Source organism: Pogona vitticeps, chromosome 3 (genome assembly GCF_051106095.1).
Source record: "Pogona vitticeps strain Pit_001003342236 chromosome 3, PviZW2.1, whole genome shotgun sequence".
In the NCBI taxonomy this organism is placed as follows: Eukaryota; Metazoa; Chordata; class Lepidosauria; order Squamata; family Agamidae; genus Pogona; species Pogona vitticeps.
Genome location: NC_135785.1, coordinates 249,550,807 through 249,575,882, shown reverse-complemented (window position 1 = coordinate 249,575,882; position 25,076 = coordinate 249,550,807). Strand labels below are relative to the sequence as shown.

General features: G+C 40.1%; 1 protein-coding gene across 4 annotated transcripts in view; it reads left to right on the top strand.

Moving 5' to 3' along the window:
* Window positions 1-25,076, top strand: part of CNTN5 (contactin 5) — a 590,502-nt gene that overhangs the window by 299,156 nt on the left and 266,270 nt on the right. For all 4 annotated transcript variants that reach the window (XM_078390096.1, XM_078390094.1, XM_078390095.1 and 1 more), the window contains exons 4-5: window positions 7,228-7,351; window positions 9,373-9,548. In XM_078390096.1, the coding sequence (XP_078246222.1) occupies window positions 7,228-7,351; window positions 9,373-9,548 (300 nt within the window). The remainder of the gene's footprint in view (window positions 1-7,227; window positions 7,352-9,372; window positions 9,549-25,076) is intronic.

Genomic DNA, 25,076 nt, shown 5'->3' with positions numbered 1-25,076 from the left:
AAGAGGAAATCACAAAAGCAGCAAAACCAGGGAGCTGGACAGGGGACAGATTGGATTTGTCTTCAGTGTGGAAGGGATTGTCACTCTCGAATTGGCCTCCTCAGCCACACTAGACACTGTTCCAAGTCCTCCATACAGAGCACGCTACCATAGTCTTTCGAGACTGAAGGATGCCTAACAAGGCTGAAACAACTTTCTCACCCATCTGTTCTTTGGGGGCATCAATATTTGCAATCCATGCTAACCCTTTGCTTTATAGTATATGATTTTTTTTTCAACTTTAATAAAATCTGTAATTATCAGTGTCAGAGGAGGGTCATAATCAACCTTCTCAGATAATTGGATCAGTGTATGACTGCTTGCTGCACCAATAACAAACAACAGAGTACAGATTAGGGTACAAGCAATAGAATAATTCCCACTGGGAGTCTGTGGCACACTATATCTCCTGGAAATGGTTGGGCTATGATTTTTCATTTGGCCATGATCCACGATGAACTGGGAACAATGTACTTCCAACTTTCACCAAAGACCATTTGCAGCAAGAGATGGGCAAATTCCCTCAGCTAAATTCAAAATTGACTGAATACAATTATGAGCAATTATGAACATCCTTGGGAGGGGAGGAAGCTTGAAAATGCATGCTGACCAGAATCTTATTGTAGATTTGTGCTGGTGTAAATATAACGAAGTAAACTGCAGCTCTGAATTGCTGCTAATTAATGAGTTGCCTCGTGTATTCCTAGCTTCATGCCAGTCACAAGAATTGGCATGGAATTAGGATTGCAAACAGCAACTTGTTAATTAGTGGCAATTTTTCACCATGATTCATATCATTACACTTATACCTATGTAAGCCTACAATAGAATTCTGACTGCTATGTTCAAAAGTTCTATATTTGGTCGTAATACCTGGCACATGTGCTTTGTTCTCACCACACATGTATTGGCACTGTTCAGGGGTTCACAAAAGTAGTTTGTTCATGTGTTATTGTTGCTTTTTAAAAATGAATCATCAGACTCATGAATTACTCCAAAGGTCATATCGACATGCTGCATTCCCATAGGCTATGGCTGACTTTCTCACATTTTGGACAGTCCCTGCAAATCTGATGGCTAAAAACAAAGTATTGCCATATTTAATTATTTCATTAAATCAGTTGAACTAAATAAATCAACCTTCATTAAGTTAAGGGTAAGAGATTAAAGTAATCCATTTCAGAATGTGTGCTACCTTTGAGCATCTAAGTCAACCCGACTAAGACAGGCTGTGCAAGCAAAAATTAATCATATAAAATAATCCTGATTTACTTTTTGAATGTAGGAAAAATATTGAAGAAGAAAGTATGTCATTTGAGATAATCCACATGTTATTGTCCTTTCAGTGTCAGTCAAATGCCACCCTGTCTTCATGAACTTTTTCTTAGATGAAAACTGAACTCTGCTAACTTTTATTCATAATTCTGCTGTGTTATAATTTTGAGGCTCTGTGTACATTTCACTTTTGTATTTATATTTTTATAGTTTGTTTGTTTGTTTGTTTGTTTGTTTATTTATTTATTTATTTATTTATTTATTTATTTATTTAATATCCCGCCTATCTGGTCGTGTTAGGACCACTCTAGGCGGCTAACAACATAAAAATAATACATATAATATACATATAAAACCATTTACATAACAGAAAATACTAAACAGAATGGGAGAGCTATAGGAGAAGGGAAAAGTCGTCAGGAGTTATCTGTTGGGAAGGCGTGCCTAAACATCCATGTTTTTAATTGTTTCTTAAAAATACCCAGCGAGGTCTATAAAGTGCCTTGGAAATATAGATGAAGCACAGCCCAAAAAGTATCCACCACCCGCGGTCTTGCTGTTGATCTTGTTGGCTGATTATTCCTTGCCTGGCTCAAGTACAAACATGGTGGGACCCCATACCTAAAAAGCTGCATGTCTGTGCACAAGATAACCCAGTGCTCAAAGCCTACAACACCCCTGAAAATGATGTATAGATGGAATCATGCCAATCTATAAATAGCAGCTCTAAGGGGCGTGGTGGCAGTGTGGGTTAAACCACCTCTGTGCTGCAGGGTCTGAAGACCAGCAGTCGTAAGATCAAATGCACACGACGGAGTGAGCTCCTGTCGCTTGTCCCAGCTCCTGCCAACCTAGCAGTTCGAAAGCATGTAAATTCGAGTAGATAAATAGGTACCACCTCGGTGGGAAGGTAACAGTGTTCTGTGTCTAGTCGTGCTGGCCACGTGGCCATGGAAACTGTCTTTGGACAAGCACTGGCTCCATGGCTTGGAAATGGGAATGAGCACCACGCCCTAGAGTTGGACACGACTGGACTAGATGTCAAGGGGAACCTTTACCTTTACCTAAGGGTTTTCAAGTTAAGTGAGGCATTTAAGGAGTGGTTTTACCAGTTTCACCACCACCATCATCCTATGTGTTTCTATAGCAGGACCAGGGAATCAAACCCAGGTCTCCTGCGTCCTAGTCCATTACTCTATCCATTATACCACATTGGGCACCAGAATGAAAATAAAGTCCAATGAAAAATCCAGGCCCATAAAAGTCCAATGAAAACTCCAGGCCCAATCAGTATGGGTGTCACATCTCTATCAACCAGTAATTGGGAAAGAACTGGGGGAAATAAATAAAAGTATCATGGACTAGTAGAGTGGGGAGAGTGGAGTGCCACTCCTCCTGCCCTTCCATGATGCCAATATAAGTCTGGTTGGGTTTGAAACCTTCTCATCTTCAGGTCATTCTCTCCCTTCTCCAGTGGTAAGATTGCTTTGTACTTGTTATAACACCTCAAGCCTTTACACAGGCGAGAGCTGTTTCTACTGTATTTGTTCCAAAGATGCACATGCCAAGGAACAGAAGAAGTCCTCTTACACCGAGTCAGAACATTCGTTTACTGTATTTATATCAGTGTTGTCAACTATGACTAGCAATGGCTCTCCAAGGTTTCAGGCCAAATTATCTACTAACTCTACCTGGACATTCTTGGTCTTACTTTGAGTTCCCCTCTTCTACATACTAACTAGGTCTGACCATGCTTACCTTTCAAACTATGGCTAGTTTGAAAGTCCCACCGGCTATTTGAATCGATTTCTGTTCAGACTTTTTAAAAATGAGGTTCACGTCATGTGACGTTTAAACTTGTGGCCATGTTCACATGCACTGAATGGAAATCTATTTATTTCCGATGATTTAAACTGGTTTGATATCTCCAGTGCTGAAATTGCCTCATTTTCTTTCTGTTTTAGAAGCACACTGCTCTTAAAGGTTTGGATTTTATTTTATTTTTTAAAAAGGAAGTGATATATTGACACATCAAGTGTCCGGGAGATGCCACCTGGTGTCACAATAGTTGCTGCAAATCATGGGGGAAAGGGGAAACACTGGAGAGGTGACGCCAGCTGATTAATGATGAAAAAATGAAAATGTGGGGGAGGCTACCACGAGCTTTGCAGAGCAATGCTCCTGGTGCACAAACCATCCTCCATATTGAGGCATGCCTGCTCTGCATCCACTGGTATTCCACTACTCTGCTGGCTCCTTCATTGGCTGAATGGAGATAATGAGGTAGGAGGTTGTAATGCCAAAGGTAACATGAAGTAATGATAAACATTTTAAGAAAGAGTTTAAAAAATTAAAAGGAAAAACTGTGGTGCCCATGCCATCCAAAATTCACATAGGCACAAATTAAAACAACAGCAGCATTGATATCCACAAAACCACACTGACTTGAATCGATTTTAAAAGTGAGATATTTTAAAAGCCCCTGCCGGACAGTTGAAGAAAATTCACTTTGCAGCCCATGTAAATCAATTTCATCCTTGCATTATATGAATGATAACATCTGAATTGATTTAAATGATGCTTAAATGTGGTTTTTATTGCCAGTGTGACTGCAGCCTCAAACAAGATTGGGTCATTTTAAGGTAGCATAGTGTATAACTTACTCAGGGGTAAGTCACACTGCATTCCTGAGGGATTTATAACTTTACTCTGACAGGCTTAGTATTTTGTTGTAAATACTCTTCACATTACATCTTATAAGTTTCATAAAATGATTAAAGGGAGCTCTAACTTGTACCTATTAGGGATTTGTTCCTAATTAGGGATTTGCCATTCAGTTTTGTTTTGGATGCCAACTTCCAGGATTCACCGAGAATTCCCCCAGGCATTATTGTGGGAGATGCAGCCCCCCCCCAAAAAAAACAAATAAACAAAAAACCCACAGAATTTTACAGAGCAAGTTTATCTTACTACATCCATCCCTGTGACTCTCATTTCAAAAAGGAGGAAACTACCCTGGTACTCCCTGGGAGATGCAAGGCCTCATGGGATGGATGGTTTTGGTTTTGCTGCCCATAAGGTCCTGCGAAGGGCTTCTCCCAGAGAACTGCTCCTCCTTTGAGGTCTTGCAGTTCCCAGGGGGCATGGGGCAAATTTCCTTCTTTTTGAAAGAAGATTCATAGCAACACAGGCACTGATGGAGGTGAGAAAGGGTGGTCTGTAGGCTTTTGTGTTTTTTTTAATCTGCACCTCCCAGAATTCTGCCTGAGGGAATTCTTGACAGTTTCTGGGAGTTGGAGTCCAGAAAAATCCAAATGGCACCTCCATAATCCTGACAACTCAATACCTCAGTTCCATGCCTCCTAGCATCTCAAATGTACATGTCTTGTTTAATTGTTCTGTAATTTTCTTTCATCTTTGGAATGAGAATATGTAACTAATGTAGTCATTTAAGCTGCAGTTCCATATACACTGTGAAACTCGGTGAGATTTACTTATGAGTAGCCATGCATCCATAGCCATGGGAATTCGGGGGGGGGGGGGGTTAGCAAAACTACACCTTAAATATTTCACTTACCTTGAAAGCCATATTAGGGTCACTATAAATCAGTTCTGTTTTGACAGCAGACAACAAGAACAACAAAGCATGTGTGGGATTTTAATCCTACAGCTATAAGATACAGAGAGCTTGTTCTATGCTGTCAGTAATATGACATAAGCTTCTGAAAATAATGTTGTGGTTATAGTCCTAGGCATGCTTACTTAGAAGCAGAGCCAGAAACATTACACATCAAAAAACTTCTTACGTTACTGATTGCTTCTCAACCACCAGATGGTTGCATGTTATTAACATGTTGTGTTGCTCTCAAGCAGCCAGAAAAGTAGAAGGTTCCTGCTAGTGGGGGGAGGGAGATTTTAATATTGCACTTTGGAAATCTTTATAACAGCAAAGGCAAAACCAAGGAATTCTTTCCTTCTCACTGAGGATCAATAAAATAATGACACAAAACCTGAATGAATCCATTGCATTTCTCAAAAATGCCTTAAAATTTACCTTTAAAATAACTTTTCAAAGCAACCAGGTCTTACTTGTTATACTTCAGTAACTTAGATTTGATCTTATTCATTATTACTAAAAAGTAATGTAAGTATTCACATTGCTCACTGCTCAAAGGTAAGCCCTATTGTACTCAATATGATATACAGTATTTTTAAATAGGATTGCCAGGTAAAACTTCAGCCTTTTAAAAGCCATCAATTCTACATGGATGGTTTTTTCTAAACATTAAATATATTGTTGGCTGTGCTGTTTTTATGCACTGTGAAGCTACTCTTATCTGTTTAAGGTGGGTGGAGTAAAAGTGTAATGAAAAATAAATATCTGCAGATGTCTTCCTAGGAGTCTCCCGTAGATAGATTGCTGATATTCATATCTGTAATTTGCTAGCAACTCCTTCATGCTCCTATGAGGACCCAAATTGACAAGGATTGATCTGAATCATTATGTCTGCTGAGAAGCAGAAGAGCCCAATCATGCAAACACTTATGCACAAGGGTATTTTTGTGCATGTGAAAATCTTCCAAATTAGCAGATGAAAATCGTTGGCTTGTTTAAGAGTATCCGTGTCGCGGGAATTAGAAAACCAAAAGATACCAAGCAAATTATTCTATCATTTATAGAGAGCAGTGATTATGCAAAGTGCTGTAACTTTATCTTGTTCCCAGGAAGTTACAGCTGCCAATTTTCTTCCTTCTGGAAGATTTGTCACAAGTAGAAATTCAAATGAAGAAGCTTTTTCTGAAATGGAGATTCCGTATTGGGGGGAAAAAGCAGGCTTGGTGGTAGTTTCCACCACTCTTGAACAACTGTGAGGGCCCATAAGCATTGATCTCAGCCCTCCTTTGCCCTACACTCCACAGCTATGACCCATTTAAAATTTCCACATTTACATGGAATGCCCAATATCATAGGCTGTTCATGACTGGAGTATGGGGGAAAGCTTTTCCTGAATTGGTGGGGTGAGTCCCTCTCAGAGAATAACCAGAGGGTACTTAAGATTTATACAGTCGTGCCTCGCTTAACGATTGCCTCGCTTAACAAGGAAATTGCTGTATGATTAGGTTTTTGCAATCGCTTTTGCAATCGCAAAACGATGATATAAATGGGGGTTTTCTGCTTTGCAATGATCGGTTCCCTGCTTCGGGAACCGATTTTCGCTTTACAACTATCAGCAAACAGCTGATCATCTGGTTTCAAAATGGCCACCGGGTGAAGAAAATGGCCCCCCGCTGTTTTCTAGAATGGATTCCTCACTTTACAGGCACTGAAAATGGCCACCATATGGAGTATCTTCGCTGGACGAGCAGGTATTCAATCCATTGGAACGCATTGATTGGTTTTCAATGCGTTTCAATGGTTTTTTTTTTTAATTTCATTTGACGACATTTTCACTCTACAGCAATTTTGCTGGAACAAATTAAAGTCGTCAAGCGAGGCACCACTGTATTCCTAAGCAATAGTGTAGGTTGAGCTCAGAAGATCTGGCCAAGTGAATGAGCAGTAGGGACAGTGGTGAGACGGGAGGCCTGTTTACCTCAACCCTCTCTGTCCACAATTTGGTGCTAATGTTGGATGTCAGAAAAATTCCCACTGCTGATTTTGGCACATCAAAGTTCTGCTAAAAGTCCAGGAGGACACTAATCTGATTGGTTCCTCTGACTGCCAATCATAGGTATAAATATCTTGTGGCTACCTATCATGTTAAAACTGAAATAGCTCATTCAGTCATTCACCTGCTGGTTCCAAGTGAAGAATACCTGCAGATATGAGGCAAATCCAAGATCTTATTGTTTTGACCTTGTGGAAAGCTTTGACTCTGACCTCTGAAAGCACTGTCCTTTCCCCATTTGCAGACAGCATTGATTATGGGCCGGTGTTTATACAAGAACCTGATAATGTGATTTTCCCTGTGGACTCAGATGAGAAGAAAGTATCCCTCAACTGCCAAGCACGAGGAAACCCTGCTCCAACCTACAGGTAAAGAGCAAGCTGGTAGGAATGTGCCAAACTGTTTGTTTTTGTCTTTATAAATTTATCCTAGTTTTAATCCCAGTTTCATTTATCCTTGTTTCTGCTTTAGTGTGTGATCTTTAAGCCAAAAATATGCAAAATCTTTCTCCTGACACACTCTTCTTTTTAATCAGGTTTCTGTACATTTTAGGGTGGCATTTTCCTGTAATGTATGTGTTTTGTGGAATGCTGCCTTCACAAATACACACACTTTAGCATGCATAGTGTGTTAGCATTTGTGGTTAGGAGGATTCACATAACTTGATGGTGTGGGACTAGACCCAGTCAGTGTGTACAGTGGTCCTGGATGAGGAAAGTTTTGCTTCCAACAAGATCTAAAGAATCAATATCCATATGTTCCTGTTAGAAAGTGAGGAATTTGCCCTTGTTCCGAAGTCTACAAGAATCCTTGCAAGGTGAGTAAATGTGAGAAATAATCAACCAATTGATGGATGGAGAGGAGATGGATCATGCCTGCTGAGCTGCATAAGACTGTGGTTTGACCTTGTGAGGGTTCAGATGTTGGGCCTCTTTTTCTTTCAAATAAACCAGGAGTCATTTGTAAACTGAACTCAAGAGTCTTTGTTTATTATTTCAGGTAACTGCAAAACACCGTTAACTGATTTCTGTTGTAACTTCTTTTGCGAGACCAAGAGTCTCGCAAAGGGCAACTACATTTCTGTTTCAAACGGGTTAAGAGACTTAAGTTCCCAAGGTCCTGCCAGTACAGGTTCTATTTCAGGAACATCTCCATCGACTCCCTCAGGTGTTAATAACGGGAGGGTTTCCTCATCCCCAGTCCATCCCCACATGGGGGTTCCCTCTCCCTCACAGGCACCCCATGGTCCTGGTAGCACCTCATCCTCTGCATCTCTTCTACTTGCCATGCCTGGCATTCTGCAGTTTCTCTTGCCACCGCTTCCTTTTCCTCTCTCAGGCGGCATCTCTGCTCCCTTGTCTCAGATTCACCCCAATAAGATGGGCGTTGGGGTAACCCTCAACGTCAACGATAATCAGCCTCTTCTTTTGGCACTTTTACCCGCTCCCATCGTCCGGTCCACGGGTCTTCCAACCAGATTAATTCCCACCTTTCCGGTATGTTGTCCCGGTTCATATTTATATCCCCTGTGCCCGCCTCTACCACAGACCGCCCTCCTTCCTCCTTTCCCACCAACTCCAGCTCTGTCTGGTAGAGACGGTTAACCCCTTCAGACACGTTTCCAAATCCCAGGTGTCTAACACCTGATGAACCATTTTAGGGGTAGGTGGTGGAGTAATCTGCATGCTTCTAGATGCTTTCCTGAGAGACGACACTCCAGCGAGAACCTTCCGGGTCTCGTCTCTTGTACTACAGACCTACACTCATGATTTTTTTCCCATCCTTATGAGAACAGTTTCTCAGCACATTGAAACATGTTGTCGAGAAAAGGAAGCCAACCGTTAGGTAACTTTTCACTCCTTCTCAAGAGTGAAAAGGCCAGTGTATATCACCAACAGCTGAAACAAGAGTGAACATTTTGTGTCAAAAATCACAACCCCTGTGTTTTTCACAGCATACAAGTTTTAGCTCAAAATACAAGGGAGGTTTTTGTGTTGTGCGCTTTGCATAAAAATACTTCTGCAAAGTTTTTTGGGGGGAATTCACCATATGTAAAAAAAAATTATAAAGACTAATAACTTTGTTCAGTGGGAAAAAGTTTTGAGTACTTTTCATTTTCATGTGCAAGGATGAAATTAGCAAATATATACATGTCTAGTCTTGGCATATTCTGATCTGGTCTATAGACAGCATTTATGTGTATCACATATACGCATATTGAGTATAGATTGTTTGGGTGGAACAGATATACAAAGCTGTATATTCTGAAAGGTCTCTGAACAAAATATCAGTGTCTGAATGTCAGGAGATGCTATTAGAAGATAGAAAAATGGCATCTCATTTACCCTATGGAAAATGGTTGACTATTTACTTTGCTTTCCTTTTTAAGATGGTTTCGGAATGGAACAGAGATAGACGTTGAAAGTGATTACCGCTACAGCATGGTAGAAGGAAACATCATCATCAATAATCCCAGTGAAACAAAGGATGCTGGGCAGTACCAGTGCTTTACCACCAATATTTTTGGCAGCATTTTGAGCCGAGAAGCTACACTTCAGTTTGCATGTAAGTAACAATCCACTACAATTGATTCTATTACTTTGCCCGATTTGAATGACGGCATTAAACCACTTTAGTCTGAATAAGAAGGGGAAAGAGTCTGAATTATAAAGGACTGCCACATTTGCCCTTTCCCTACTATTTAGTGTCTGTTGTGTCTTGCTGTGTGATTATGTTTGTAAGTAAGTAAGTAAGTAAGTAAGTAAGTAAGTAAGTAAGTAAGTAAGTAAGTAAGTAAGTAAGTAAGTAAGTAAGTAAGTAAGTAAGTAAGTAAGTAAGTGTGAGCTAAAGGAGGCTCTATGTTGTACCCCATGTTTTGGAATTCTCTTCCTGAGTCCCTGCTAGTCCATTACGCACAAGACGTGCGTTTGTACATGTTAATGTATACAATATACATTTGTTTATGCTATTGCTAAGTTTTACTGAATTTTATCACTTATTGGAAGTATTTTATTGTTGTGTGTGTTTTTATGTATTGTTTTTTGTGTTGTGCACCACTTTGGGTAGTTTTGGAAAGAAGAACAGCACATGAATGAAAATAATGAATAAATATTAAATAAATAGATAGCTGGGACAGTGTAGAAAGAACTTAGATATGGGTTTTCAGGCTGGTTGTTCATTGAGGGCAACACTTTCCCTAGTGGTACTAAGGACTAGTGGTTAGGATTTTAGGCATTAAAGGTGTTAAAAAGTGGTGCCTACAACTGTGTGAGGAGTATGTGACCGCTAATGATAACACTAGCAGAAAGGTAGGCATCTCCTCAGGCTAGAAGATTACATGGTGCCAAAAAGTAACTTTTCCAACTCTGGCATTACTAATGACTCAACCTATATTTTTACACTTGCCTCTCTTGACCAGTAAATTGCTGCTAATTTACCCACATCCTAGCATGTGTCTTTCTCGTGAAAGAGGGAAAAATGCGGAATAACTCCTTTCACATTTCTAGAGCTCTCCACAACAACAAATACTCTCTCTTGAGATACAGTAATTTTTAATGATGTGCAGCAATTGCCAGTATAAACTTGTCACCCTACCATTTGAGCTTGTTGCCATGCTGTTAAGGTATTTGAACTGAAAAGTGACATTGCCTGCTTCCCTCAGTTCCTGCTGAGTTTAGAACCTGCACACAGCTAGCAATCTATCAAAAGCCTAGATATTTACACATTTGTATCAAATGCAAAATGAGTGTAAGGAGGAGAGTTCCCAATTTCTGCTTAGTTCCTAGATTCAAAGTCTCCACATAAGTTACTCTACCAAACTAAGACTGTCTCTAGATGCAGAGCATGCTTCTTTTTGGATCGTTTGCATGATTCAGACCACATCTTAGTGGCAGATCAAAGACTCCCATCTTTAATTCCAAGTATCCCCAGATAAACCTGAGAACTGAAACCCCAAGAAATTTCTGCTTGTCAAGGCATCATCCCAGGCTAGAAGGATCAATTGCAAGTGGAATCAAACTCACCAGATTGCCTCACACGATATAAGGCAGCTTTCTGCAAACTCAGGGGAGTTCACCCCACTTTGCATCAATGAAGACATGTTATCTAATCTTTCTTGATACATTTTTGAGGAGATTGTCCCAATCACAATGGAGACAAAAGGATAAGCCTTCTTTTCTCATAAACTTCACCCTGCCTCCACACAGAACACTTGCAAAGTAAAACCACATGCACTATGTCCAACCTGAAAATCATACATACATTTATTCTGGTGCTAACAGAAGATGTGTACCATACTCTCAACTTTAAAAAGGTAAAGGCTCCCCCTGACAATTTTTTTTGTCCAGTCGTGTTTGACTCTAGGGGGCGGTGCTCATCCCCGTTTCCAAGCCATAGAGCCAGCGTTTTGTCCGAAAACAATCTTCCGTGGTCACATGGCCAGTGCGACTTAGACACGGAACGCTGTTACCTTCCCACCGAGGTGGTCCCTATTAATCTACTCGCATTTGCATGCTTTCGAACCGCTAGGTTGGTGGGAACTGGGACAAGCGACGGGTGCTCACTCCGTCGCATGGATTCGATCTTACGACTGCTTGGTCTTCTGACCCTGCAGCACAGGCTTCTGCAGTTTAGCCCGCAGCGCCACCACGTCCCTCAACTTTATTTGTGCCTAAAATAGGGTGCACAGATTGCTTCCCAGTCTACCCTATGTCATTTCGATACTGTAACCTGAATTTGGTTCAGGTCCATTATGGTATTTGTGCAGTAGTAGTTTATTGTTATAATGCCAGGTCAATAGTAAAGCATGACTTAAGCATAAAAGTAATATGTGAAATACAGATATTAAAATGAGCAGATGCAATGAGCAGATGATGCAATAAAAATATCCAAATGCATAGGCTAAGCTTGAAACTACAATTTATGCAAATATCCAGTAGGTCTAGGATAAATCATACTCTTCCTGTTTTTAAAAGAAAGTAAAATAAAAATGGCCATTTGACAACGAATATAAGAAAATCCATGCACCAAAAAGTAGCTTATACATTCTACTGAAAGGATGAAATTATCAGCAATGTAATGCAATGCCCTTTAATACATCTTGTTGACATATTAAAGGGGCAAAGTGGGACATACAGTGGTACCTCGACTTGCAAACGTCCCTACTTGCAAATGATTCGAGTTACGCACGGCTCCGTTCGCAAAAAGTTGCTTCGACCTGCGAATGGAGCCTCTACTTATGAACCAAAAAAGGAGAAAAAAACCACCTTTCCTACCCTTTTTTTTGACCTAAGTTCACCTTAGGTCAAAAGAAGAATAAATTAAAAAAAATTGCCCCTTAGTGGTAGAGTACAGATTAACCGGCTTTGCTTTAGTTCCTATGGGAACTAATGCCTCTACCTACAAACAGCACCTCAACATACGGATGGAAAACAGCAGATACAGATTAAATGGTTTTCAGTGCATTCCAATGGGAAAGTCTGATTTGACTTATGCACTTTTCAACGTACGAACTTAATTCCAATACAGATTAAGTTCGTAAATCGAGGTACCACTGTAATGTTTAAGACAATTACATTATCACAGAGCCAGAAGGTCTTTTCCTTGGGAACCTTATGTAATCTGCCCTCAGGGTATGTTGATAGGACAATTTGACAACACAACCTAGTGAATGTTTTTCATTGTGTTGGCTAGTGAATTAACTAGACACTATGTTTAAATTGTTTTTCCCAAAATGGTACTGCCATTGAAGGAACTTGAATGTTGAACCAACTTGAATGTTGAGTCAAATGAGCATGTCAACCGCTAACATACCAGCCCATGAAGAAGTCATCTAGGGATCTTTCTTGTATCCTAAGGCTTAAAGTCATGTAACAAGGGTGAAAAATAAATTTAGGCAATACGGCTAGTCTATTTGCCTATTGGTTCCCCTCCCAGAAATGCATAAAGGATAACACGCAATCAATCAAACATCTTGACATGTTTTAACAAAGACACAAATGTTTTTGTTTCTATATCTCAGTGAAATATCTCATTCCACAAATGGAAATGCTCAAACAGCACAAGCACCATCAATTTCAAGGACACAGTAGACCTTAAATAATAGTTATTTTGCAAACACACACCTTGTAAGAGGTGGGGTCCCTTAACCGTTGCACTTGGGTCAGGAAAGGAATAAGTATAGTCTATAGGAAAGCAGCTGCTGTGCTTGGCAGAGGTAGATATGCTGGTGACCCAGATCTTTGGTTTTGAAAGTAAGGGGAATTCAGCTGTCATGAGGGAGGGAGGGAGGGAAGCGGGATTTGAGAAGATGCTGAGGAAATTCCAGGAAAGCTTCAGGCTTAGTTACAAGGATATAAATTTATTGAGTAACTTACAAAGGTACCCAACAGGTAGAATGATCAACAGCATGATTTACAGGTCATGGCAAGATGTTTGAATACATGTATAAACAATCTTTATATATCTATATTGTGTTTACATTAATAAGTTGCGGCTGGGTAATAAATTATTAGTTCATGTTTTGAAGAGTGATATAGGCATGTGAACTACTTGCTCCCTATTCAGTGTCACCCCATGGTAAACTCAGGTATGCATAAATAAGCTCGTTAGCAGGGTTTGATTATCACATCTGTTGTTTCCAGTTCCCTTCGTTTCCCAAAACTTCAGCTTGACTGTCCTCTGCTCCATCTCTGAATTGTGAGAACAGTAGGACAACATGGAAACCAATCAAAATGGAAGACAGACACTTCCCATTAAATGCCAGGCCCAACATTTGGTTAAAAACTTTTTAATGTCACAGATGTTGAATGGGATTGGAGAGATCCCTGAAGTTGTTTCCAACACATGGGTGACCATGATCTGCTTGATATACTCAGTGCTCACCCCCAAATAGCTCTGATAGATTTATTCCATTGTCACATGTGTATCCAAAGACAGTGGACATGCCTAGTCATAAGCAATATACGCAGAATTGCATTGCTGGGTCTGAAAATTATTGATGCTTACCGTAAAGCTTAAGCTTTATGTATACAGCTTGTATTGATACTTCAGAATTGGAGTCCATGTCATGGGGAAATGTTTATCTATGCTACTGCTGCTGTGCTTCTATTTGCAATTTTCCATACTTGTGAGAATTTTGGATGACAATTGTACCTGCAGCTTTTCACAATGTGCAAGAATGGATTTCTCTTTCAGCATTCGTACATTTTTAATAGTTGTAAGAACTCTTTTTGTAAGAAATAACGTGCCTAAAACTTCTAGGTTCCATATTTTCAACAATTATTAACCGTTTTTATGCATATGGACCATCGAGGGAAACGTAGGGAAATAAAGCTTGTAGAATTAGGCAAGCTGACTTGGCCTGGAATTAACTTTTTACCTGGGAAAAGTAGCATGAATATGCAAGGATATCTAAAGAAAGATTTACTTTATCATTATTGAAACAGTGGTTCATTCCCATACTTTGAAAGGTGATGGAGCATTTAAACAATGAAAATACTGACACCTTAATACTCAGATCAACACTGATGTGATTGAGAAGGTTATTCGATTTCACAGCTGAAATTAAGCTTCACATAGATAAATGTCAGCTATGATGGACCCGGACTCAAACTAGCAGAGTATTATAAAGTTTTAGAGTGCTCTGATGTCGCTGTCTGAGTCTCATACATTTGACCTTGACATATCAACCTGTACAAAAATCTAGAAATAAAACAGGGAGCTACAGCCCTGTTTGTCTGTGCAAGGAAATAGAAAGGATATAGGTGACAATACTGTGACCCTTGAAGTCCTTTTCATTTGTCCCTTATAAAAGGTAAAGGTGAAGGTTCCCCTTGACAATTTTTGTCCAGTCGTGTTCGACTCTAGGGGGCGGTGCTCATCCCCGTTTCCAAGCCATAGAGCCAGCATTTGTCCGAAGACAATCTTCCGTGGTCACATGGCCAGTGCGACTTAGACACGGAACGCTGTTACCTTCCCATCGAGGTGGTCCCTATTTATCTACTTGCATTTGCATGCTTTCGAACCGCTAGGTTGGCAGGAGCTGGGACAAAGCGACGGGTGCTCACTCCATCGCGTCGAGTGTCCCTTATACTTTTTCATTAAAGATGGTGGTATTCTTATACAAATTCATATACCAATTCGTATGCAAATACGAATATCCCTGCACATTTAAAGGATAAATATTTCAGTGTCTGCAGCCTGGATTTCTCCAATTTTTTTAAAGCAGGTGGGAACAACTATTCTTTTCAAAATAAGCAGGATTTGTCTTTTCAGTTGATTTGATCTATTTTAAATCTGGGGACATTCAGGATTCTTTATTTCTGCACAGATGATAAAATAGTTTTATTTTTAAGTAATCATTACTGGAAAATCCACAAATTTGGCAAAGAGCAAGAGCACAGGGTGTGCTATATCTGTGCCAAACCTGGTGCTGATTTGAAGTCCAGTTTCAAAGATACATTGGTGCCTCGCTAGATGATGATAATCCATTCCACTGAAATCGCTGTTTAGTGAAATCATTGTCTAGCTAAAAGCATTTCCCCATTGGACTGCATTGAAAGCTGTTTAATGCGTTCCAATGGGGAAGAATCGTCGTTGTCTAGTAAAGATTGACCATAGGAAAGCCGCTTTGCGAACCGCTGATCAGCTGTTTAAATCATTGTCTTGTGAAGCTTAGGTCCCAAAAACACCTGTTTTGCGAGCGCGGAGGGAGCTGTCAAAATCGTTGTCTAGCGAAAATCGGTTTGTGAAGCAGGGACCAAACATTGTCCAGCGAAATTCCCCCATAGGAATCACTGTTTTGTGAATCACTATAGCAATCGCAAAAAGTCAGTGTCTGGCAAAAAAACTGCCATGGAGGGTAACTGTCTAGCGAGGCACCACTGTATAACTTTTTGTTTTGGACTGCACTCCTTTTTGGAGTTGACTTGTAGAATGTTTATTTATTTAAAATAATTTTACCCGCCTTTCTCCTTAAAAGGACCCAAGGTGGCACATTAAAATAACAATTAAATAAAGTATAGTTGTTTCAGCTGAAACAGGAGAGGATGTATCTTAGCACACAGTTATGTATACCAAGACATGCTAAAAGGTATTATGCCTAACTGTAAGCTGGGTTATACCACTGTGGGCTTTTGTTTGTTAATTCACTTCCTCTGTTGACATCTCTCCTCGGGCACATAATTGATGCTCTCCTTAATGCAATAAAATTTGGGCGGGGGGGTTGGACATAGATTATTTTTGCTCTTTGAGGACTTGACATGACTGTATTATTTACATTCACTCCTCGAAATCTATCTCGTAAATTTTCAATTCAGCCTTCAGCTTCCAATTTCATTCAGCTGATCATTACAGCCCCCTTTTTTTATCTTCCTTGGCATTTCTTGCTCCCTAAATCCATTTCCCCATTTAGGATACAAAAAGACAAGTACCGATTAGCTATAACTCATATCTCCCTTTGCCAATGGTTGTAGCATAATAACTGTCCACTGAGATACAGGATAAGAAGTCCGCAATGACACAGACAAATAAATCAATAGAGGATTGGGAGACAGCCTGCGTGCTGTACATTCCATCATGAAATACTCTTGGCAGCTCTCTGGAGAGTTTGCTGCCACCTGCAAAGTAGTAAAAGAATGGGACCCAATCCAGCACAATTTCTGTAAGGAGGGACTATTGGTTCTGTGTGCTGGCGCCATTTTCATTAGCAGATGCCTCCACACATTTCTTTGGGGCCAAGATAAACATTGCTCTGTGGAAGTATCTTTGCATCTTGATTTGTAACTACCGCCAGAATCTTAATGGTTAGCTACACTGGCATAAGTGCAATGGCATAAACTGCGACAGTGATTTGCCACTAGTTAACATGTTTTCACTTGTATTCCTTATCATACATCAGTTGTGACAGTTGATACATGACAAGAAATACACACAGCAGCTTGCTAAGCAGCACCAATTAGTTGCTGGTCTTTATGCCATTACACTTATGTCAGCATAACTAACGAATAGAATTCTAGTGTCTGTATCTGTGCATGTCTGTCTTTCCAGGGCAATTTGAATCTTCAGCTCTAGTCACAGTGAATTGTAGCAGAAAATGTGGAAGAAACATTCACCTATATACTAAACTCTCTCCCCCCCCTCGCCAACATGTACATCCACTTCTCATGTGATAAGGAGACAAGGCAAGAAGTGGATTGATACCATCTGTTGATCATAATTAGAATAAATTAAATAAACTTAACCATTTTACTGTTTATGCAATTTTTTAAAAGAATATAATCTACACAATACTATTCAGAAAAAAAAATGTTCCTACAGCTTAAAAAAAAATCAGCAACATACAAATTAACTAGAAGCCAACCTGAAAAATAAGGTATTGAAGCATTTATTACTTTTTAGAAGATTTTTTTCAGCCAGTTGTCACTGATTTATTTCTAACATTTGCTTTCACTTCCGGAAGTAAAGGCCATGGGTGGTTTTCTTGTCACCCCCCCCCCCCCCGCTGCTTTTCTGACAAAACATGGTATTCAAGGCATTTTAAAAATCCATTAAAAATACCAAAACGTAGGCGTAACCCAATTTTAAAAAAAATACACCAGTCAGTACTAACTAACACAATGGTTCCCAACCTTGGATAATCCAGATGTTCTTGGACTGCAGCTCCCAGAAACGCTGGTCATCACAGCTGGTGGTGAAGGTTTCTGGGAACTGCACTCCAAGAACACCAAAGTTGGGAACCACTGAACTAAATGATCATATCTCAAGTATACAGTTACAAAGGAACCCATAAACCAATACAATTGCACCACAATCAGAAGCCGTAGTCCTAGACATCAAAAGTCTTAAAACTGTACTGCTTACAGTTTGTTTACAAACTTTGAGCAGTTTACAAGTTAATTTTGCAATCTACACATTGCCCACCCCCGAGAGTTGGGTACTCATTTTACTGACCTCAGAAGGATTGAAGGCTGAGTAAACCTTGAGCTTGCTCCCTGGAATTGAACCCCAGATCCTGAGCACAGTTTTGGCTCTAGTACGGCCACCGCACAATGAAGCTCATTAAAGAAGGCAGACTTTGACTTCCATGTTACATATAGCAAAAGCAGTGCCAGGTGAACATCCACCAAAGGGCAACCACCAAAAATATCTTTCTTTTGCTAACCACCCATCTGTATAGGGATGTAAATTCTGACTTGATTGATCCTCCCACAGTAGACAAGAACCCCTTTTGCGCAAAGATGCAAATAAACCATTTAATTCTTCTAATTCTTAAAAGTCCATGCAGCAAAGCAACAGCTGTTACAGGTTTGTATGATGTGCATAGTTTGTCTTACTGCATTATTTGAGCAAACCAACTTTCCGACAAATATGGAAAAACTTGCCCAAAAAGTGACAGAAAATATCTCACCAGCTCGCAAGCAAATATAAAAAGGTTGTGATTTCCTTTGTCATGCATGGAAACAAGACCTGCCAAGATATATAACCCTAAACATGTGGACTTCAAATGAACATCTGGATGACCAAAAGTGGGAAAGGAAAACGATCTGTTGCACTAGACAGGCCTTTGTCTATTCCATGATCACCTGCCATTGTAGATGTAAAGACTTTTTATTTATTTATTTATTTATTTATTTATTTATTTATTTATTTATTTATTTAAAAAAATGCAGATACACTTTCCAAGAAAAAGAATGCAGTTTGAACTGCTCCTTCTTCATGGATTGCTGCCTTGTCGTGGCGAAGGGGCTTGAGTAACTCAGAGAAACTATGGGCTATGCTGTGCAGGGACACCCAAGACGGACAGGACATAGTGGAGAGTTCCGACTAAACGCAATCCACCTGGAGTAGGAAATGGCAAGCCACTCCAGTATCTTTGCCAAGAACGCCCCATGATCAGAAACAAAAGGCTAAAAGATATGACGCTGGAAGATGGGCCCCTCAGGTCGGAAGGCGTCCAACATGCTACTGAGGAAGAGCGGAGGACAAGTACAAGTAGCTCCAGAGCTAATGAAGTGGTTGGGCCAAAGCCGAAAGGACGCTCAGCTGTGGACGTGCCTGGAAGTGAAAGGAAAATCCAATGCTGCAAAGAAAAATACTGCATAGGAACCTGGAATGTAAGATCTATGAACACTGGGAAGCTGGAGGTGGTCAAACAGGAGATGGCAAGAATAAACATCGACATCCTGGGCATCAGTGAACTAAAATGGACAGGAATGGGCGAATTCAGCTCAGATGATTATCATATCTACTATTGTGGACAAGAATCCCGTAGAAGGAATGGAGTAGCCGTCATAGTCAACAAAAGAGTGGGAAAAGCTGTAATGGGATACAATCTCAAAAATGATAGAATGATGTCAATACGAATCCAAGGCAGACCATTCAACATCACAATAATCCAAGTTTATGCACCAACCAGCATTGCTGAGGAGACTGAAATTGAACAATTCTATGAAGATCTACAACACCTTCTAGAACTGACACCAAAGAAAGATGTTCTTCTCATTCTAGGGGACTGGAATGCTAAAGTAGGGAGCCAAGAGATAAAAGGAACAACAGGGAAGTTTGGCCTTGGAGTTCAGAACGAAGCAGGACAAAGGCTAATAGAGTTTTGTCAAGAGAATAAGCTGGTCATCACAAACACTCTTTTCCAACAACACAAGAGGCGACTCTATACATGGAAATCACCAGATGGGCAATATCGAAATCAGATTGATTATATTCTCTGCAGCCAAAGATGGAGAAGCTCTATACAGTCAGCAAAAACAAGACCTGGAGCTGACTGCGGTTCTGATCATCAGCTTCTCATAGCAAAATTCAAGCTTAGACTGAAGAGATTAGGAAAAACCACTGGGCCACTCAGGTATAATCTAAACCAAATCCCTTATGAATACACAGTGGAAGTAAAGAACAGATTTAAGGAACTAGATTTGGTGGACAGAGTGCCTGAAGAACTTTGGATAGAGGCTCGTAACATTGTCCAGGAGGCAGCAACGAAAACCATCCCAAAGAAAAGGAAATGCAAGAAAGCAAAGTGGCTGTCCAACGAGGCCTTAGAAATAGCAGAGAGGAGAAGGGAAGCAAAATGCAAGGGAGATAGGGAAAGTTACAGAAACTTGAATGCAGACTTCCAAAGAATAGCAAGGAGAGACAAGAGGGCCTTCTTAAATGAACAATGCAAAGAAATAGAGGAAGATAACAGAAAAGGAAAGACCAGAGATCTGTTCAGGAAAATTGGACATATTAGAGGAACATTTTGCGCAAAGATGAACATGATAAAAGACAAAAATGGGAGGGACCTAACAGAAGCAGAAGACGTCAAGAAGAGGTGGCAAGAATACACGGAGGAATTATATCAGAAAGATGTGGATATCCCGGACAACCCAGACAATGTAGTTGCTGACCTTGAGCCAGACATCCTGGAGAGCGAAGTCAAGTGGGCCTTAGAAAGCCTGGCTAACAACAAGGCCAGTGGAGGTGATGGCATTCCAGTTGAACTATTTAAAATCTTGAAAGATGATGCTGTTAAGGTGCTACATTCAATATGCCAGCAAGTTTGGAAAACTCAACAGTGGCCAGAGGATTGGAAAAGATCAGTCTACATCCCAATCCCAAAGAAAGGCAGTGCCAAAGAATGCTCCAACTACCGTACAATTGCACTCATTTCACACGCTAGCAAGGTTATGCTCAAAATCCTCCAAGGTAGGCTTCAGCAGTATGTGGACCGAGAACTCCCAGAAGTACAAGCTGGATTCCGAAGAGGCAGAGGAACTCGAGACCAAATTGCTAACTTGCGCTGGATTATGGAGAAAGCCAGAGAGTTCCAGTAAAATATCTACTTCTGCTTCATTGACTATGCGAAAGCCTTTGACTGTGTGGACCACAGCAAACTATGGCAAGTTCTTAAAGAAATGGGAGTGCCTGACCACTTTATCTGTCTCCTGAGAAACCTATATGTGGGACAGGAAGCAACAGTTAGAACTGGTCATGGAACAACTGAGTGGTTCAAAATTGGGAAAGGAGTACGGCAAGGCTGTATATTGTCCCCCAGCTTATTTAACTTATATGCAGAATACATCATGCGGAAGGCTGGACTGGAAGAAACCCAAGCCGGAATTAAGATTGCCGGAAGAAATATCAACAACCTCCGATATGCAGATGATACCACTCTGATGGCAGAAAGTGAGGAGGAATTAAAGAACCTTGTAATGAGAGTGAAAGAGGAGAGTGCAAAAAACGGTCTGAAACTCAACATCAAAAAAACTAAGATCATGGCCACTGGTCCCATCACCTCCTGGGAAATAGAAGGGGAAGATATGGAGGCAGTGTCAAATTTTATCTTCCTGGGCTCCATGATCACTGCAGATGGAGACAGCAGCCCTGAAATTAAAAGGCGCCTTCTTCTTGGGAGGAAAGCGATGACAAATCTGGACAGCATCTTGAAAAGCAGAGACATCACCTTGCCAACAAAAGTCCGAATAGTCAAAGCTATGGTTTTTCCTGTCGTGATGTATGGAAGTGAGAGCTGGACCATAAAGAAAGCAGACCGCCGAAGAATTGATGCCTTTGAATTGTGGTGCTGGAGGAGGCTCTTGAGAATCCCCTGGACTGCAAGGAGAACAAACCTATCAGTTCTAAAGGAAATCAACCCTGAGTGCTCACTGGAAGGACAGATCCTGAAGCTGAGGCTCCAGTACTTTGGCCATCTAATGAGAAGAAAAGACTCCCTGGAAAAGACCCTGATGTTGGGAAAGTGTGACGGCAAGAGGAGAAGGGGACGACCGAGGATGAGATGGCTGGACAGTGTCTGCGAAGCAACGAACATGAACCTGACACAACTCCGGGAGGCAGTAGAAGACAGGAGGGCCTGGCGTGCTCTGGTCCATGGGGTCACGAAGAGTCGGACACGACTAAACGACTAAACACACACATTGAACTGCTCACTTTTCCTTTTTTTTTCCTTTGGGGACGTTGGCCTTAAAATTTCACACTGTGATGATAATGAACCAGCTAATGAAGACTGGCCACCTCCCTATTGTCCTTCTGTCTTCAGATAAAAATATTTCAGTCTGATTTTAGCCACCAATTCAGCTGCAGAGAGAATGTTTTACCAGGGATGTTCAGATTTTAATTTTCCCCTTTCAAGGTCTTTAAATGTGTTTATTTCTTATATTGAGTTTTTTGTTACTGAATTGTTTTAACATAATGGTTTCATAGAAACTCTAGCCGCCTAGAGTGGTCGTTTTGACCAGATAGGCGGGGTACGCAAAATAAATAAATAAATAAATAAATAAATAAATAAATAAATAGAACTCATACTATTTTAATTTATATTTAAATTAATGTCTCTATCGTTCCCTACCCCACTGTTTTAAAAGGTGTGTTGTGTCCCTGAATTTGGAGAAAAGGAAGAGACAAAGCAAGTGAAAGGAAATAAATAAATTTTAGAGGCAGTGTAACAAATACCAAGATTAGTGTTCTTTTGCCATATATCCAACAGAACATGTACTGAAGTACACAGGAAGACTGTAAACAATTAATGCTTAATTTCTCTGACAGTACACTTTAATAGAGACTCATTTGCCATTTATTTATTGCCCAGTCTTTTAATTAATTACTAATGCATAAACAGAAGAAACCCCCTCCCACATTTTTAATAGGGCTCTCTGCTTTTAGAGCAAATTAATGAAGTTCGGTGTTTGGATATAATTATGAGAGATGCTTGAGTTAATGCAGCAGAAGATCGTTGAATGTAGAAATAGAAAACAATTGTAAATTATAATTAAGATATTTTCCCCATCTTTGACATTTATGCTGTGTTATTGAATTCTTTCTTTCTTTCTTTCTTTCTTTCTTTCTTTCTTTCTTTCTTTCTTTCTGTTTTGAGAGACAGAAATAACACAACTCTGTTGACCTCCTTGATCTCTCAGTGTATTTTAATAAGGCCTTTTTTTTGTATCTTCTCTGTGAGTTGGGAGGTAAGATGACCATTTTATAGCATTTGTGTTCCTACTTGCATGAAGCAATGTAGGGTGACTGTATCTCAACACCACAGCATAATTTTCTGTACTGCAGGATACTGTCCTGTGCCCGTGCTATTTAAAATTTATAGTAATAGCTGCTATGGGAAATCATTAGGAGATTTTACCTGAGGCGACATCAACATGCTGATGTTACACAGGTCTGTTTCTCCATAATATCAGAATCAAGAGAGACTGTACATGTTTTTACATAGTGTCTGGATGCAATGATGGGCTTGATAAAGGACAAGAACGAGAAAATCCAGACTAGACAGAGACTCTTGTGGGTGGGTGGTTCTCAGACATGAGAGCTGGAGAGTATGCTACATAAAGCTACACTCTGTGAAAGAGGAACAAGTAGATTTGAGGTGCTCATCAATTCTTCACTCATACATTCCTAAATTGATGGTCCTGCCCCATTTGGCTCCTGTTTCTCAGCATCAGGTTTTGAGTGCTTTGAGCAATATTTATTTATTTGTTTGTTTGTTTGTTTGTTTGTTTGTTTATTTATTTATTTATTTATTTATTTATTTATTTATTTATTTATACCCCACCCATCTGGTCTTGCGACCACTCTAGGTGGGTTTTATTTATTTTATTTATTTTATTTTTATTTATTTTATTATTTAAATGGCCAATTGCCTTACATTAAGAAATCAACCTAGATTTTAGAGTTCTGTGCAAACAGATTTTCACCATCGTTTGCATTTAAATATGTTTTTAATGGTCAAAGACCTGACGGCTGTGTGGCATTACCCTAAAGGCCTCTCTGGTCCAGACTTTTCTTCACACAAGAGCCACCCAGATGTCCAGAAAAGGTCCACCAGCAAGATACAAATGCAACTGTGCCATTTATCTCCCTGTGGTAATTGACCTTGTAGCCCCTGTTTATATGGTTCTCACAAAGGATCACACCCTTTTTCCTTCACGCTGCCATCAGGTATTCTCCTAATACCAATTATGTATGTTGGACACGTGTGCTGCCAAAACTAAGGGTTATTGAACTTAGGAATCAGAGGTTTAATTAACAAATATTCTTTTATTGTCAAGTAAATCATAAACGTAAATCACGCATGAACTGTATCAGGTATTAACACGGATTGGATTATGTATGCAATCACATTTATTCCAAACTACTATATACTTTTGATCAATTTCTCTCTTATAGTGCTTATAACTTCATTCCTGCTTGTTCAATATCCTTTAACCTTCCCTCTTTTAACACTCTCAGCTCAGTTCTCTAACCCTCTCCTTCTCTCTCCTAAGCCCTAACTCTAACTGCCATTCCACATCTCCCACTGTCTCTCTGACTCCGCCCCTCCTGCCCTATCCTTGCCTCCTCCCCCTTGAGCCTCTGTGATGGACAGGCAGAAATGACGTCCCCTGTTGCCATTTCGCTACACTCCCGTTACCTTTAAACTGATACACAGAGTCACACTGCCCAATATAACGGAGAAGATTTATGCCAAGCCTGAAAAATTGATAGTTTTAAATTCCATGATGTTATCTAATTCCCCTTTGAGGCCTTCCAGGTTGGCAGCCACTACTAAGGATGGACCTTTCATGTTTTAATGAAAGAAAGAAAGAAAGAAAGAAAGAAAGAAAGAAAGAAAGAAAGAAAGAAAGAAAGAAAGAAAGAAAGAAAGAAAGAAAGAAAGAAAGAAAGAAAGAAAGAAAGAAAGAAAAAGAGGCTCTCTTTCTTGTGGGTCATGTACTTTTGTTGATTCCTGAAAGAGAGCTTCTAAAGCACAAATGGTTCATGTTAGCCAAAGCATAGTACTCAACCATTTCACATTTCTTTTGGGCTTCCTCCTCTTTCATTAACCTTTCTTTCATCCGTTGCTTGACAAATTACCTTGAGAAATCCAAGAGCTTTGTGAGGGCTGCTGTCTTCAGCCACAAACAGAACAACCAAGAGCAAGAATGATGAATCTGTAAAAGGGACAGGATTGGTTTGAACCCAGGGAGAAGTGCTTTTATGCTTCAGTCCTTTTGGGCGTGCTGCTGAGCTACTCCTGCCCTTCATTTTAGATCATTTCCTTTCCCTCCCTTTTTTTCCCTTTCATTTTTGGGGAAA